The sequence below is a fragment of the Emydura macquarii genome, unplaced genomic scaffold, assembly GCF_026122565.2.
Source record: "Emydura macquarii macquarii isolate MOO-44397 ecotype Brisbane River unplaced genomic scaffold, CSIRO-AGI_Emac_v2 contig_1253, whole genome shotgun sequence".
Classification (NCBI taxonomy): Eukaryota; Metazoa; Chordata; order Testudines; family Chelidae; genus Emydura; species Emydura macquarii.
The window spans coordinates 96,082,481-96,097,835 of record NW_027131390.1 but is presented as its reverse complement, the minus strand read 5'-3'; the positions used below and the strand labels follow the sequence as shown (position 1 = coordinate 96,097,835).

The 15,355-nt window shown below is 36.4% G+C and overlaps 1 protein-coding gene across 3 annotated transcripts in view; it reads right to left on the bottom strand.

Annotated features, from left to right (window-relative positions):
• Positions 1–15,355, bottom strand: part of NCKAP5 (NCK associated protein 5) — a 567,200-nt gene that overhangs the window by 88,349 nt on the left and 463,496 nt on the right. For all 3 annotated transcript variants that reach the window (XM_067549546.1, XM_067549544.1, XM_067549545.1), the window contains one exon: positions 166–270. In XM_067549546.1, the coding sequence (XP_067405647.1) occupies positions 166–270 (105 nt within the window). The remainder of the gene's footprint in view (positions 1–165; positions 271–15,355) is intronic.

Genomic DNA, 15,355 nt, shown 5'->3' with positions numbered 1-15,355 from the left:
CTTTCTGTGTACTATATCAACCAGGGACATGATATTGGATTTCAGAGAACAGAAGAAAGGAAAGTATTGTTATCTGTCTCAACAATGGCTCACCCATGACATCGTACTTCACAGACAGAAATGAGCGCTCCAAATGAGGCACTCAAAGACAGCACAAAGACTCACATGAATCTGAACACCAGTAGTTCGTGATTGTATCAAACTTCTGTTCTTTTCTACATCTGAAAGCAAATCCCCAGACGAGAGATCTAAGATGCGCGAATGCAGTTTCTGGCAGAAGAGAATGACCAAAGCATAAACATTTAACAAATATGCAACAGATCAGCATTTTAAAAATTTCAAACAGTGCAGTTAAATTTCAAAGGAGAATAAAACCCTGTGGTAAAAGAACACTTGTCCTAATTTAAAACTTTTCCATTTTTCTGCTTACTGAGTCCTGGACTTGATGCACAAAGATTTTTCATCCAAAGAAAACTGCACATCTTCCCCTGCGATTGTTTCACAACTTATCATGATTTCACCTGCAACAATGATCAACTAATAGGATTTCAACCATATTTATCCACAGAGTTTGGCAAGTTTGAATTAAGAAAGTATAAAAATGAATGATGAAATTAACATTTATGAAGCAATCAACACATTAACCTTGTTTTATTTAGCAGTTGTTACAGTCTGAGAGAATGATTATAAAAGTGACCCTATTTCTAAATGGCTTTGATCTTATGAAGCCCTGCCTTGCACACATTTTAACTCAAAGTCATTAATGTCATCTGTTAGGAAAAATTAATATGAATAAAAAATAATTGCATCAGGGAACAAGGGACTCAGAGGATTTTGTGCATTAATATTCAAATGCTGTTCAATTACACACTCAGTCCTTTATTTCAGTTTTGCTTGGAAGGACTGCTAACCTGGTGCTATTTTCCACATATTAATTTGTACACTAATTATCAAGGCTTTCTGTATACAGTAAGTCTGATCTGTTTTAATTGCAAATACAATAAAATGTATGATATCTGTAAACGTTTCTTGACCAATGACTTCAAAAGACGAAATAGCAATATCTGCTGTCCAGTTGGTCATGTTAGCCAACCTTTTTTAGATTACAGATAATTGGGATCTGAACGACAGTCCACCAAAATAAATGAAAAGGCTCCTGTTGACTTCCATGGGGTTTGGGTCAGGCCCTATGGGAAGATCCTGCGCACCCTCCCTGCAACCACAGAAGAATCAAGGTACTGAAACTGCTAAGTTCACATCATGCACGAGTGTGGATGTTGGAAAGGAGTGAAGGGGAAGAACAGGCTGCAAAAAACCTCTCGAGGTGAATTGGTACCCCGGGTTGCACTGTGCAGGACACAACCTAGAAAAGATGCAGTGGGGCAAGGGCAGTGGATCCAGAGACAGTTTATCCACGGTCCACAAATCTTGGTATGAGGAGGAAGCAATAGCTTGCAACCTCTAATTCTGCCTGCATCCAGCAGCAGTAGTGGCAGAGCAACTCTACACAAGCTTCTGCACGCTGGGGCTGAAGTTTCAGCACCGCACCATCACATGCAGTGCTCAGCCTGCTTATCCGGCACTACGTCTACAATTTCATCCCCTGGAGAACAAATCATCCAGAAATACACATCCCTTCTCAAAGCCTTTGCTGTTTACAGCCAGTATTGCAAACTGACTTCTATTCCAGGCAATTTAGTACTTCTAACCACTAATTATTAATTTGGGAGTAATTTTGCAGGAGTTACATATATGATGATAGTTTTCATTTAGTGTTTTGTTTCAACTGGTGCTATGCTGTTTGAGCAAAATTGTGGGACACTGTTTGAAAGGTGAATGTTCTGTATAATCATATTTCCTCTAACATCATGTTGAGTAAATCTGAGTATACTTTGCGTTCAGTATATTTTTCATTATAAATATTTACTACACCCAGTGTACATGTCTTTTAATACAATGTCAGTTATCTCTCATCTCCAGCTATTGAATGTGCACCATTTAAAATGTTGTTATTGGAATTGCAGGCTGGTGTTTGTCCAAAATTTAAATAATGGCTAATTACACCTTTCCAAACTCACAGGTTTACAATAAACTGAAAGTTAGCCTTGAACTGAAATCTCCCAAGTCTCTGAAGTCTCTGTATAGTTGAGCCACCTGAAAATTCAAATTGGTTGAGACACAGGAGTCACTGATGCTATGCACAGGGGTTGTTAGGGCCCTTTGAAAGGGAATGTCTTTCTTCCAAAGAGACAAACCTCCTGGTCTCTGCTTGCAGAGGCTTTTTAGTGAAAGTTTCTGTATCTTAAGCCATGCATTAGAGAGGAAAATTGGGGATGTATGAGGTAAATGGACACTAACATCTATTTTCCAAGAAAATATTCTGGAAATATTATTTCAGAAGTTTTACAGCTTGAAGACTTGGTTCAGAGTTTGTAAGTCCCTAAAAATGTTTTTAAAATAAATATTTTATTGTACGTATTAGCAATGCAGATGTCAGTAAATAATGAAATGAACAATACAAATTGTTATAACAATAACAGTCAAATGAAACTAAGAACACTGTTATATCATCCTGGTGAAACATAATGTCAGCCCATTCAGCAGACCTAATATATATATATTTTTTTTTAGCGTACTGCATTGGCACAGAAGAAAATAAAATCGGAAAGGAGAAAGAAATAATCTCTCAAATAACAATCTAAAATTAATATAAAAAGTAAATTGTTAAAAGTTAGAAATTACTAGGCTCAATACAGGGGTAAATGGGTGAAATTTCATGGCCTGTGATATGCAGGAAGTCAGACTAGATGATCTAATGAATCCTTCTCACATTAAACTCTAAAAGTCTATATTTCTGTACCAAATTGACCAATTAAAGTAATCATCATACTGGAAATGTTCATACTCATACAAATCACAAAAGGATCTGGGGGATCACAAATTAAATATGAGTCAACAATGTGATTCAGTTGTGAAAAAGGCTAATCTCATTCTGGAGTTTATTAAAAAGAGTGGCATATGTAAGACACAGTGGCTAATTGTCTCACTCTGCTCAGCACTGGTGAGGCCTCAGCTGGAGCGAGTGTGTCCAGTTCTGAGTACTACACTTTAAGACAGATGTAGACAAATTGGAAGAGTCAGAGGAGAGCAACAAAAATGATACAAGTTTTACAAAACCTGACCTGTGAGGAAAGGTTTAAAAAACTGGGTATGTTTAATCTTAGGAAAAGGAGACTGAGGGGGGAACTGATAACAGTCTTCAAATATGTTAAAGGTTGTCATAAAGAGATGGTGGTGATCAATTGTTCTCCATATCTACTGAAGGTGGGACAAGTAGTAATGGGCTTAATCTGCAGCAAGGGAGTTGTAGGGTGGAGACTAGGAAAAATGTTCTAACTATAAGGCTAGTTCAGCACTGGAGTAGGCTTCCAAGGGAGTTGTGGAATCCCCACAACTGGAGGTTTTTAAGAATAAGTTAGCCAAACACCTGTCAGGGATAGTCTAGTATATTTAGTCCTGCCTCAGTGCAGGAGGCTGGACTAGATGACCTCTTGAGATCCCTTCCAGTCCTACTTTTCTATGATTCTATTAAATCAACGGTAACAGATATAGCTAACAGAATGACCTTCATTAACAAAGTTTAAAGTAACGTAACAAAGTTTGGATTAAGATAATTAAAAAAATATAGCCACCCAGGAATGAAGCAGTAATAAAAAGTAAAAATAAAAAAATATATTTCCCCACATTCATATCCTTTTCTTTTCTCTATGTGATGAAGTAAAAAAATAAAGTATAATGTTGCTTATTAAAAATATCAATACATTTAAAAAACAATGAAAAAATATTGTGCAAAATGTGACCCCTCCCCCACTCATGACTTCATCTCAAATGAGCTCCGATGACATGACGTAAACAATGCTGTATTCATCATGGACCTTTTCAGAAGACTTGTTTACATTACAGCACCTGTGTGTTGAAAATAATTTTATTTTTAAAATATTTTTGATGCCGTTGGGGTTCAGAAGAGTAAAATATATTATACAATGCAGAAATATTTGCACAAAAATCATATTGGATTAAATAAATATTTAAATACAGAAGTAAGAGTTACAACATAAAGCTTTTATGTTATATACATGTTACCTGCCCCATTTGTAGCATACTGAATTATAAAAGCCCATAGACTCCATAATAATAAGGGAAGGCTGAAGGAGATTATTCTCCTTGGAATCTGTGTCAAGTGGAGAACTTCCGTGCATGGATTTCCCTTGCCTGAGTAGGAGAGGCCACTAGGTGAACACCCTTATTGTTCTTGAACTGCTATGGATCAAGGGATACATGCATGGGAATGGGGCAGTTTTGAGCTGGGGAAATACATGTTATCCTCTCACCAGCTCCCATGCAGAACACTCAGGAAAGGTAATATAGCATAAGGTATATCAATTTGCCTGCAAATCCCTTTATATTGGGGATTTTTGGAGCAATTGCAAGCTAAGAAGTCTGTAGAGATATGGCTACAATGAACCCATACACTATGTAGGGAAGGGGACAGAAGTGCAGAAGCAAAGAGCTTCTACACTAATGGTCCCTTTGGTATATTTCAAGGCTATCTACAAGGCAGGGGGCTGAATCCCACCTTCTTCTGTGTGAAAAGCAAGCAGCTGCTTCCCTGTCTTCGGAAGGATAGAAAGATCTAAGGAAAAACTCTGGTAGAATTTTTCTCCTCCAGCTGCCAAGGGCTCTTTCCTGTGTTTTTTAAAATCTGTAATGGGGCAATATGGCTCAAAGTATATATTATTTCCTGTAAGCCAGAATCAAAAATAAAAACAAAATAATATTGGGAGCTGTGTAATAGAGAACAAAATAACCTGGCAGGTAGATTACCAATCTCTTAGCTAGAAAGCTACCTTTCCTCTGAACAGTTCATTAAGGATTTCTAGGAAGCCATGGAAGACTAGATACTTCCAGTATGGGGTTATATTACAGGAAGACTTCCCTAACTATTGTGTGTCCTGCTATCTCTGTATAGAACATCTATCTATTCCAGCCTCCTTTTTGAAATATCTAATGGACTGCAGCATTGCCAGCACATTTTTCAATGCCTTACACAAAACTGCACATGACTCTCCAATACTGGATGAGTTAATTGCTGTTAAATCAATTGGCTTTGCTTGTCCTGCATCAGCCAAGAGTCCATAATTCATGACACAGAAATACTCTCTACACAATCTGAGAGAAGACATTTTATCCTTGATGTCCTGTGCTAAAGCTGTAAGAAGCTCATTAGATACACATAGCCAAAAGAGTGGGAGTGAGAAGTCTCCTTCCATTTCTCCTGCTATCGAGCTGTGGAGATTGGAAAAGACAAACAGACAAACTTGGCTTGTCTCTCATGCAAGAAACTGTTAATTTGTTGGGAGTCTTTCCTCCAACTTCTGCACCACATGTTTTTGAATATCTGCCCTGCACATTCAATGCATGGAGGCTTCCACTTAAATTCACAGGTAATGGTATCATTTCTAACTGAAAGCATAAGTCAGAAAGTCTTACTGACCCCACATAAATAATTAATAAAACAACCAGAAAATGAGTGCAACACTGATGAGAAAAAGCCACGATCTCAACTTTTTAAAATGCAACATTGCAGAAGGATGCTAATATCATTATAGGGAGAGATTCTGGGTCAGAAAAGACAAACTTCTATTTCCAGACTGTTTCCATCTGTGATGGTTTAAACTCTTACCCCACATTGCTTCTGAATCTCTTGCCCAACTTTGGGTGCACTATCCATCAGAAGCAGAGTGATATATCTTCATTACTAGTGGATTACTGACTTTGCATGACAGTCATTCTCCAGCCAAGAGAAGAACGTTTTCAGAAGTTTTTCTCTTTCTGGTTCTAAAGGTCCTATAAAATAATACACTGTGAAACAGTTCTATGGCACCAAACTAAATAATGTGATAAAAAACCCAAAACATAATAAACATTATGATTTGGTATGCAGTTTATTTAATAGAGAATGTCTCCATTATGGAACTGGATCCTGTTGTATTTCTGGACACGGCACAGAATGCATAGGAATATTCGCAGGAAGACAGGTAACATCTTACACCTGTTTTTACAAAAGTAGCTTGATTTAGAACGCTCATCAAATACCACTCAACCAAAATATTAAGCCTGTATTCTTCATAAACCCAATACTCTGAAAGAAGGGGCACATTAGGTGTAAGGAAACATGGAAAATAAAAAATTATGTCTTTGTAAAATGGATTTCAGCCTCAAAAAGTATCAATAGATTTCAGTTTTACACAAATTAGAGTTTACAAACACACACTCTTGGCATACAATAAAGTCTACCTTCAAAAGAGATCCGCAAAATTGGTCATGTATTGGAAGTGGGCGTTAGCTAAAGATCGAACAAAAGTGCACTGAAAACCTCATAAAGATGCTTTAAAATATCTTCTTACAAAGTGATGCTATCAGAAATGGTTCTTACTGCAGGTTTCATTGTACTTAATTGTAATATTTTAAAATGTTGGAACGTATTTTAGAACTGTACACTTTTTAATCTACAAAAATATATGAATTTATTATTATAGAATTGTAAGACTGGAAGGGACCTCGAGAGGTCATCTAGTTCAATGGCAAGACTAAGTATTATCTAGACCATCCCTGACTGGAAGCTAGCCTGCTATTAAAAATCTCCAATGATAGAGATTCCACAACTTCCTTAAGCAATTTATTCCAGTGCTTAACTACTCTGACAGTTAGGAAGTTTTTCCTAATGTACAACCTAAACCATCCTTGCTGCAATTTAAGACTATTACTTCTTGTCCTATCCTTAGAGGTCAAGGAGAACAATTTTTATCCTTCCTCCTTGTAACCACCTTTTATGTACTTGAAAACTGTTATCATGTCTTCTCTTCTCCAGACTAAACAAACCCAGTTTTTTCAGTCTTGCATCATAGGTCATCTTTCTAGACCTTTACTCGTTTTTGTTCCTCTTCTCTGGACTTTCTGCAATTTGTCTACATTGTTCCTGAAATGTGGTGCCCAGAACTGGACACAATACTCCTGTTGAGGCCTAATAAATGCAGAGTAGAGCAGAATTAATTCTCATGTCTTGCTTACAAAACTCCTGCTAATACATCCCAGACTGATGATTACTTTTTTTGCAACAGTATTACACTGTTGACTCATATCTAGCTTGTGATCCACTATGATCCCCAGATCTGTTTCTGCAGTACTCTTTCCTATGGAGTCATTTCCCATTTTGTATGTGCGCAACTGATTGTTCCTTCTTAAGTGGAGTGCTTTGCATTTATCCTTACTGAATTTCATCCTATTTACTTCAGATCATTTTCCTAGTTTGTCCAGATCATTTAGAATTTTAGTCCTATCCTCCAAAGCACTTGCAACCCCTCCCAGCTTGGTATCATCCACAAACTTTATAAGTGTATACTTTATGCCATTATCTAAATCACTGATGAAGATATTGAACAGTATCAGACCCAGAATTGATCCTTATGGGACCCCACTTGATATGCCCTTCCAGCTTGACTGTGAACCACTAATAACTATTCTCTGGGAATGGCTTTCCAACCAGTTATGCACCTACCTTATAGTAGCTCCATCAAGGATGTATTTTCCTAGTTTGTTTATGAGAAAGTCATGTGAGACAGTAACAAAAGCTTTACTAAAGTCAAGATATACCACATCTACCACTTCCCCCATCACATGGCTTAAAGAAAGCTATCAGATTGATTTGACACTATTTGTTCTTGACAAATCCATGCTGATTGTTATTTATCACTTTATTATCTTCTAGGTGTTTGCAAATTGATTGCTCAATTCCTTGCTCCATTATCTTTTCGAATACTAAAGTTAAGCTGACTGGTGCATAGTTCCCCAGGTTGTCCTTATTCCCCTTTTTATAGATTGGCACCATATTTGCCCTTTTCCAGTCTTCTGGACTCTTCGTGTCTTCCATGACTTTTCAATGACAATTATACATAATTGTTAGTTATAATACTTATTTCAGATCTTGGAAGTTATAAATCTAATGGAACACTGAGAATTAAGTCCTGCTTTCCTACTAATTAATTACTGTACTATAAACAGAAGTTAATATCAATTGTAATATACTGTTTAACTTTGCAGTACATAGAAAATATATAAACATTCTTGTTTATTTTCACAATTTATAATGGCAACACTTATCTCCATGCAGGGCATTCTCCCCTAGTTTAGCCAGCTGGGTTAAGGACTTGAATTCACCTTCTCTCACTGTTTATGAATTGTCAAGAAATGCAGTGCCTTAGTAGTGCCGTTATGTATGCATGTGTCTTTTCACAATTCTTTTCATACTGACTACTGATATTACCTAGTGTAATTTCAAGGACATTATTTGGTGCAAATTTTTGAAATTATTTTCCTTCCAATTCCCTAACCACATCCTTATAATTATTTACCCTGACAATCTACTTACCTCCAGCTTATGCCATTCCTCTTAATAATTTGGATCTGTTTAGGATCCAACTTTGCAGAAGTTCTTTTCCAGATGCTAGAGCATTTTTATGATGTTACACTGTCCTTTTTACCACTCTTCAGAGATCTCTCTAAAAGAGTTGAAGTTCGCCCAAAGAATATTAATGGCACATGCATGTCTACTTCCTAAGATCCCACATCTGCGTCTGCTCCAAAGTGGAGACTGAAGTAATGTGATTTTCCACACCAATAACACCAGTATCTTGGGAATAAAATTTGGTCCTATCTTGTAGGATGCATATAAAAGGTCCAAAGGCATATCTCTTTAGTTTCTTACGAGTCCATGCAAATAGACCATCATTAGGGGGTTGAGGAAATAATAACATGGCTCTTGGCAGCAGAAAAAGAAGTTCAGTAAAAAATAAGCATATTCAGGAGAATGAACATGAGGAAACTAACTTTTCTCCTCATCTTCTCTGTTAGATACCTGAAGCATTCTGAATAAGTTTCACATTTAGGATAGTTTCCAGTCCATGTTTACTGGAAGTAAACCATGTACCTCTGCATTATGCACACTTGGAGTTAGATCTTTCTTTTAAATGTTGGCTGGGTGGAATGTGTTTCTACAGACACTCCTCAAATGGTACAAAGCACTTTGCAACAAACATTTGGACCCACAAAGCTCCTTAGTCCTGCCCTACCTCACAAGACAGAGCCAGATAGACATAGCTGCCAATCATTCTATACCTGCAGAAATCTCCCTGTCCTTCCCTATCCCTGGCATTTCCCCATCTTGCAATTACCAGGAGGAAAAAGAGGGTGGGGTGCTAGTGGGAGTGGCCAGAGATGTGATGACATAAGCCCTATCCTGGTCCCATTATTTGGGTTCAGAACAACCATAGGGCTGAAAAAGAATGACTGAAGTTACTCACCTGAGGCATTGACAGAACATGATAGGTAGTAGATCTGCCAGCTGTTGAAGTGAGTAACTTCTTCAGCTCACACCTGCATAAGAGGCCCAGGTTTATGCCAGTACAGTAAAAACCAGAACAGGATCCTTATGCTGTCTTAAAACAATTCTAATGTTTGCTTGTGACTGTTTAACATAACCCCTTACAGTATTTGTAAGGCTGACTAAATCTTTAGATCATTAAAAGTAATTAATAAACCAAATGTCCACATTTCTGGACATGCAAACATTTTGTGATCTTGTATGATTCTAATACACCATAAAACTGACCATGAAGGGGAAAGCAAAATGCAACAAAAATGGTCTATTATGGAGCTAATTTTCATCATTCTTCTTCTCCGAGTATTCGTTCTTAACAGGACAAGTAGCTAATGATGATACTTGGTGACACTTGTGAAGGTCTATCACATGGAATCTCTGTTGTGAATATGCAATGAATGTCTGTAATCTTACCTCCCATGATATTTAATACCAACATACACGTTATCAGTGATTCAGGTTTATTACTTTATTGTTCTCTCTAGCTTAACTGGTAGATGAAGTAAAATTAGTTTGCCTTACAATTTGTATCTGCAGAGTTGCATCATTGATTTCCTGTAGCTTCATACTCATAGTTGCTTTTTTGTTTCTTTTGTTTTCTAACCTACAGTAAGTTAACCCCAGGATATGAAATGCCTCATACTGATATAAGCAAGCAGTTGGAGATTGTTATTTATTGGTCTTACAGATAGCTGCTTGAAATATAAGGAACAAAATGACAAGCTTATAATATTGCTCAATATTAACAGTGGGGAAAGTTATACACAGAATAAATATTAAAGGATTAACTGTAAAATACAGTTCAGTAAACCAAATAATTTCTTAGTATAAAAAAGAGCTTCCAGCTATGACAGAATTCCTCAAGTCAAGTGGATTTTATTTTGATTTTCCACTAAATTAGTAAAAGTATTTCCCTGTTCAAGTTTTAATTTGTTTATTTCTGATTTTTTTCACTCTTGTCAGGATGAAGTTGTTAAAAATTAAACATCAGGAGATACAAAAGATGCCAGACTTTAAATTCAAACCCACCCTTAATAGTGGCTTGTCAGTTTTGCTGGCAAATCCTCCAGGCGAGTTTACTGAGACTTAACTGACAATGTTCAAGACAAAGTACAAGGAAGATATTACAAACATTTGTATGGAAGATTAGGGAGTTACAATTACATCAGAAAATCCGGTTAACAAGCAAAATCCACCACAAAATATAAAACAATAGGTTTGTGTCTGCTTCAGATTCTACAGGCTTGTTATATTTTCTTATAATCAAACTTCCCAAGATAGGCAAAAGCAGTGAATTAGATTCCAAAGTACTGAAAAGGTTGAAAGCAGAAATTCATAAATGTCCTAGGGTGTAAATTGTGAGGTATTAAGCACATATTTGATGCATAAACATAAATGGCATAATCTCTCTGTATTCTTCAGTTTCCTGTGTTACTATAAGCCTAAAATTATTTCTCTTCCAAATCCCCCTAGTTTTATTAATTTTTATAAACTGATTTAAATAAAAGTTACACTGAAAGATTTAATGTAATCCTCTCTGATCCTTGCTTTCATTCTATAACTGTATCAGCCTTTTCAAGTCCTGAGAACTCCAAAATATTAGTTCTCATTTTAATAGCAGTAAGTTAGGAGTATGTAAATACCACAGCAACGATAAAATAAACAAATTTGTTTTCTTGGGGAAAATATGTATAAAGTTCTCTATGGTTTATAATTATTGTAGAGTCAACATTTTACAGCAATAACCTGGTAATCAGTTACACAGAAAGTAAATTATTAATTAAATGAATTATTTCATTGAGCTTGCTCTTTGAAGATCCTCAAGTATTTCATGACAGCATCTTCTCTGCAAAATGCATTCTGAGGTGTTCAAACCTCCTATTAAATATCAATCTTCACTTTCTGTGTTCATTAGTTTCACATAAAAAGCAGTAAATACTTTTAAGAAATACTTTTCTATTGATCTAAAATGAATGAAATAAATTTTCCTCCCACTTTACTGTGTGAAGGCCAAAATCTCATAGAAGCAGCAAATTATATGTACATGAAAAACTATAACACAAAATTCTGCAAGTTATGACACCTTATCTTTTTAGATTAGTCACAGTTTCACAGACTTTACCTTTACATTTCAGGGTGGTCAGAATCACTCTAGAATACCATTTTATACTTCTAACTTTTATGACAATGAAGAACTATACCTTTTATCTTTTATGACCTGCCTTACACAAGATATTTGTACTTTAAGACCAAAAGGCAGGCAAATCTTTTATTGTGCCAGGGTGCCAACTACAGTTCTTTAACATATGACCGTGAACTGCTATGCTATTGTTTAAGTGCCATTTATAAAATGTGCATTGTATAATATACAAGTTATTTGATTATACATTATTAATTAATTTCATCATGTGAGTAGGTAGCTTATATCAGGATAGCCAGTGACATATCACTTATAGCACAATGCAGTGTATAATATAATTGTATAATATACAAGTTATTTGATTATACATTATTAATTAATTTAATCATGTGAGTAGGTAGCTTATATCAGGATAGCCAGTGACATATCACTTATAGCACAATGTAGTGTTGGCCTTTGTCTTTGTGATTCTTATAGTTTTAAACTTCTTTTCACATTCACTTCCTGACTCTGTCACTAGAACCAAAAATAATCTAAAGGAATTAGGCAGACCTCAATACGATCTTGTTATTGACATTTATGTTGATCGATGTTGGCTCTTACAGAATTGGAATCTGCAGATCAATTCCCTTATTAGATTCTTTCTCACTGCTGCCATGATCATTTTATCACATAAGCTGCTGCTATCAAATGCTGTTTTATCACTTTATAATGGGATAGCTAAAGCTTTCCTTCAGCATATAATTAGAAATGAAAACAGTCTTGAATCTCAAGACCACTTCCTCAAGTATTCAGAAATATCCTCATCATTATGTATATTTAAAAAGTTAATTTAAACTAAATTCACCTAAAACACACAAAATTCCCTCTCATGCTAAAATTCCAAATTGTAATTTCCAGTGGAATGAGTTAAATATTAAGGGCCAGAGACTGGCACAAATCTCCCCCCCATCCTCTTCGGTATGTTGAGTCATGGCAGTAAGTGAACCAAGGAATGAAGGGATTTTAGTAGAGATAATGTCAGGAACAAAAACTCTGATGTCTGAATGAAAAGAAGCACATATTTCTCTCTCTCTCTTATACACACACACAAACAGCACAGGACAAAATATATATATGGTTTGTTGCAGTTTTACATCTTATGTCTTCAAAATTTGTAAGGATAATTATACAAAATGAACATGTATCTGCAGGAATGGCATTCCAGCTCCTATTAAGAGAGGAGTTCATTACATTAATTTAAATCTCTGATAAAATAAATTAGCTTTTTTATTGTCAGGTTGAACTATGAGACTATGATTGTTATGTATTACTTCAATCCAGGTCTTAATGGTATTTTAGCCCTGTGGTGGGCAAACAGAAACCATTTCAAGCCTTCCAAAGGCTATTAAAACATGTGCAGATGTCTGGAAAATTAATACTATTATCTAACTCTAACCTTTTGCCTGTAGGAGGAAAAGGAGAGACAAGGCTCAGGGAAGATATTTTAGATCAATAAATGGCAATAGAAGAAGGTAAGCACTGCTTTGCTACAAAGTTCCAAGGTAACGAGCTGGTGTCCCAAATGAGTGTTATACTATGTATTCTCAATAGATTCCTTCTTGCATAGTTTTATCTGAAATCATTCATTTATTCTACAAAAAAAGTCAAAAGAGATAAGCATCATTTTCTATAATCTTCCCTCACTGCTGTTTCTCAAGGTCCATCATGCTAGACACTGGAAAGATTCATTCATTTACATGACAAGCACATGAATTTGTCAAGGTTAAAGTTGAACAAGACATATTTTCCTTTCCAAAAATGTTCTGCGTTTTGAAAGATGTTTTTCTGTACTTTATAGAAAGGTCACAAATGGTGGGGTGGGCTGGGGGAAAGGCAGAGTAGTAGTAGGATTTCCACAATACATCCTCATTACTAGTTTCAAAGTTTTCGTAACTTTTTAATAAAAACTTCTCTTTTTCCAACACTGATCAAAATACGTTTTCTGCTCTGGAAAACTAATTTTGAATAAGAAGAGCTCTTTTATAAAGGTTCCGTTGAAAGCCTTAGATATCTGGATGGAAGATGTTTTACTGAACACTTTTTCTTTAAAGAATCTTTTGGAGGATGGACTAATTGGTTTGGAAAGAATCATAGGCAGTCATCCAGTTGGTGTAAATTGTCAGCTCCACTCATCCAAGGGCTCCCTGAATCTTTTTATATGTTTCTAGAAATGAAGATTCTGAAGTGTTCAATTAACACATTTCTCCCCAACTTTTTTTTTTAAGGTCCTCAAAGTCCCAATGTAGAATGATAAAACCTAATTTTGTGGAATTTCCAGCCCAACGCTAACACCTCCTGCAAACACTTATGCACTTTTCAAAATTACAGGACAGTAACTTTTGCACAACTTTGCAAATCCATAGAATCATAGAATCATAGAATATTAGAGTTGGAAGGGACAAGGTCATAACATTTCAACTTTTGGCTCTTTCACTGAGCTAGACCAAACAAACTATCTTTGAGGTTTATGTGCCCTGTTCCAGGGGTTCTAATGGGATTTATTCTATAGACTACAGGGTTACTGGATTAAACATAGAACTGGGAGTCAGGAATTCTTGGTATTAAGCCTACGCTTGTTTCTGACTGCTGTATGGACATGAGTATGTTACTTAGTTCTCTATGCTTCTTCATCTGTAAAACAAATATAGTAATACTTATCACAAAGGAGTGTTGTGAGTAGAACTAGTGTAGAGTAGAAATAGTGGAAAAATCAATTCTCAAACTTGTTTCCTAAATCTCTCTCACAATTTGCTTCAATCAAGCGTCTTTTTAAAATTCCCTTTTTCATAAATGTTTGAATAACTGTTTTTTGTTCAGATTAATGATGGAGCTTCTGTTCATGTATGCATGAATGTATTCAGATGCTGATGTGCACATGCACACCAGAAATCTTTGCTTGAGGACCCCACGTATAAAAACTGGCTTTGAGGTTTTGGGAATAAAAGTATTAGAAGGAATGAAGGGACTGGAGGTATGTCTACACTTAGAACGTTCCAGCAGCACTGCTACGGTGCTGTAGCACTTCAGTGGAGACACTACCTATGCCAACAGCAGGGCTTCTCCAGTCGGTGTAGGTAATCCACCTTCCCGAAAGGTGGTAGTGAGATTGATGGTAAAATTCTTCCATTGACCTAATGCTATCTACACCGAGGGCTAGTTTGGTATAGCTACGTCATTCAGGGGGTGTGGAGTTTTCACACCCCTGAGAGATGTAGCTATACCAATGTAAGTTACTGGTGTAGACCAGGCCTGGGAGAGTGAGAAAGCCAAACCAACCATTTTCAAACAATGATGTGATCACCTAGCAGAAGGAGAAGTAAGCAGAAAAGCAGAAAGGGATATAGTCTAAACAGCAGGTCTCTTTTTCTGTTGTCTGAAGTCTTATTTCCAGCTATGCTGCTCTCTTTAAATTTTCCTGGAGATTCTGAACATGTTTCAGATCTGAAACAGGGGTTTTGCAATGTGACTAGCTACTGAGATGGGGTGAGGGTCAGTGTTTGGAACAATTACTCTATGGAACCACAACTGCACACAGCCCAAGATCTTGTATATTTTACTGGAGTCATATGGGAGCTCTTTGGCATGATCGGGAGAGGCTGCTGACTGAGAAAGGGCCATTCAGCCCCACTGCTGCTGTCGGGATGGAATGGGGGACCAGGAAGCAGAGGTGCCATTAG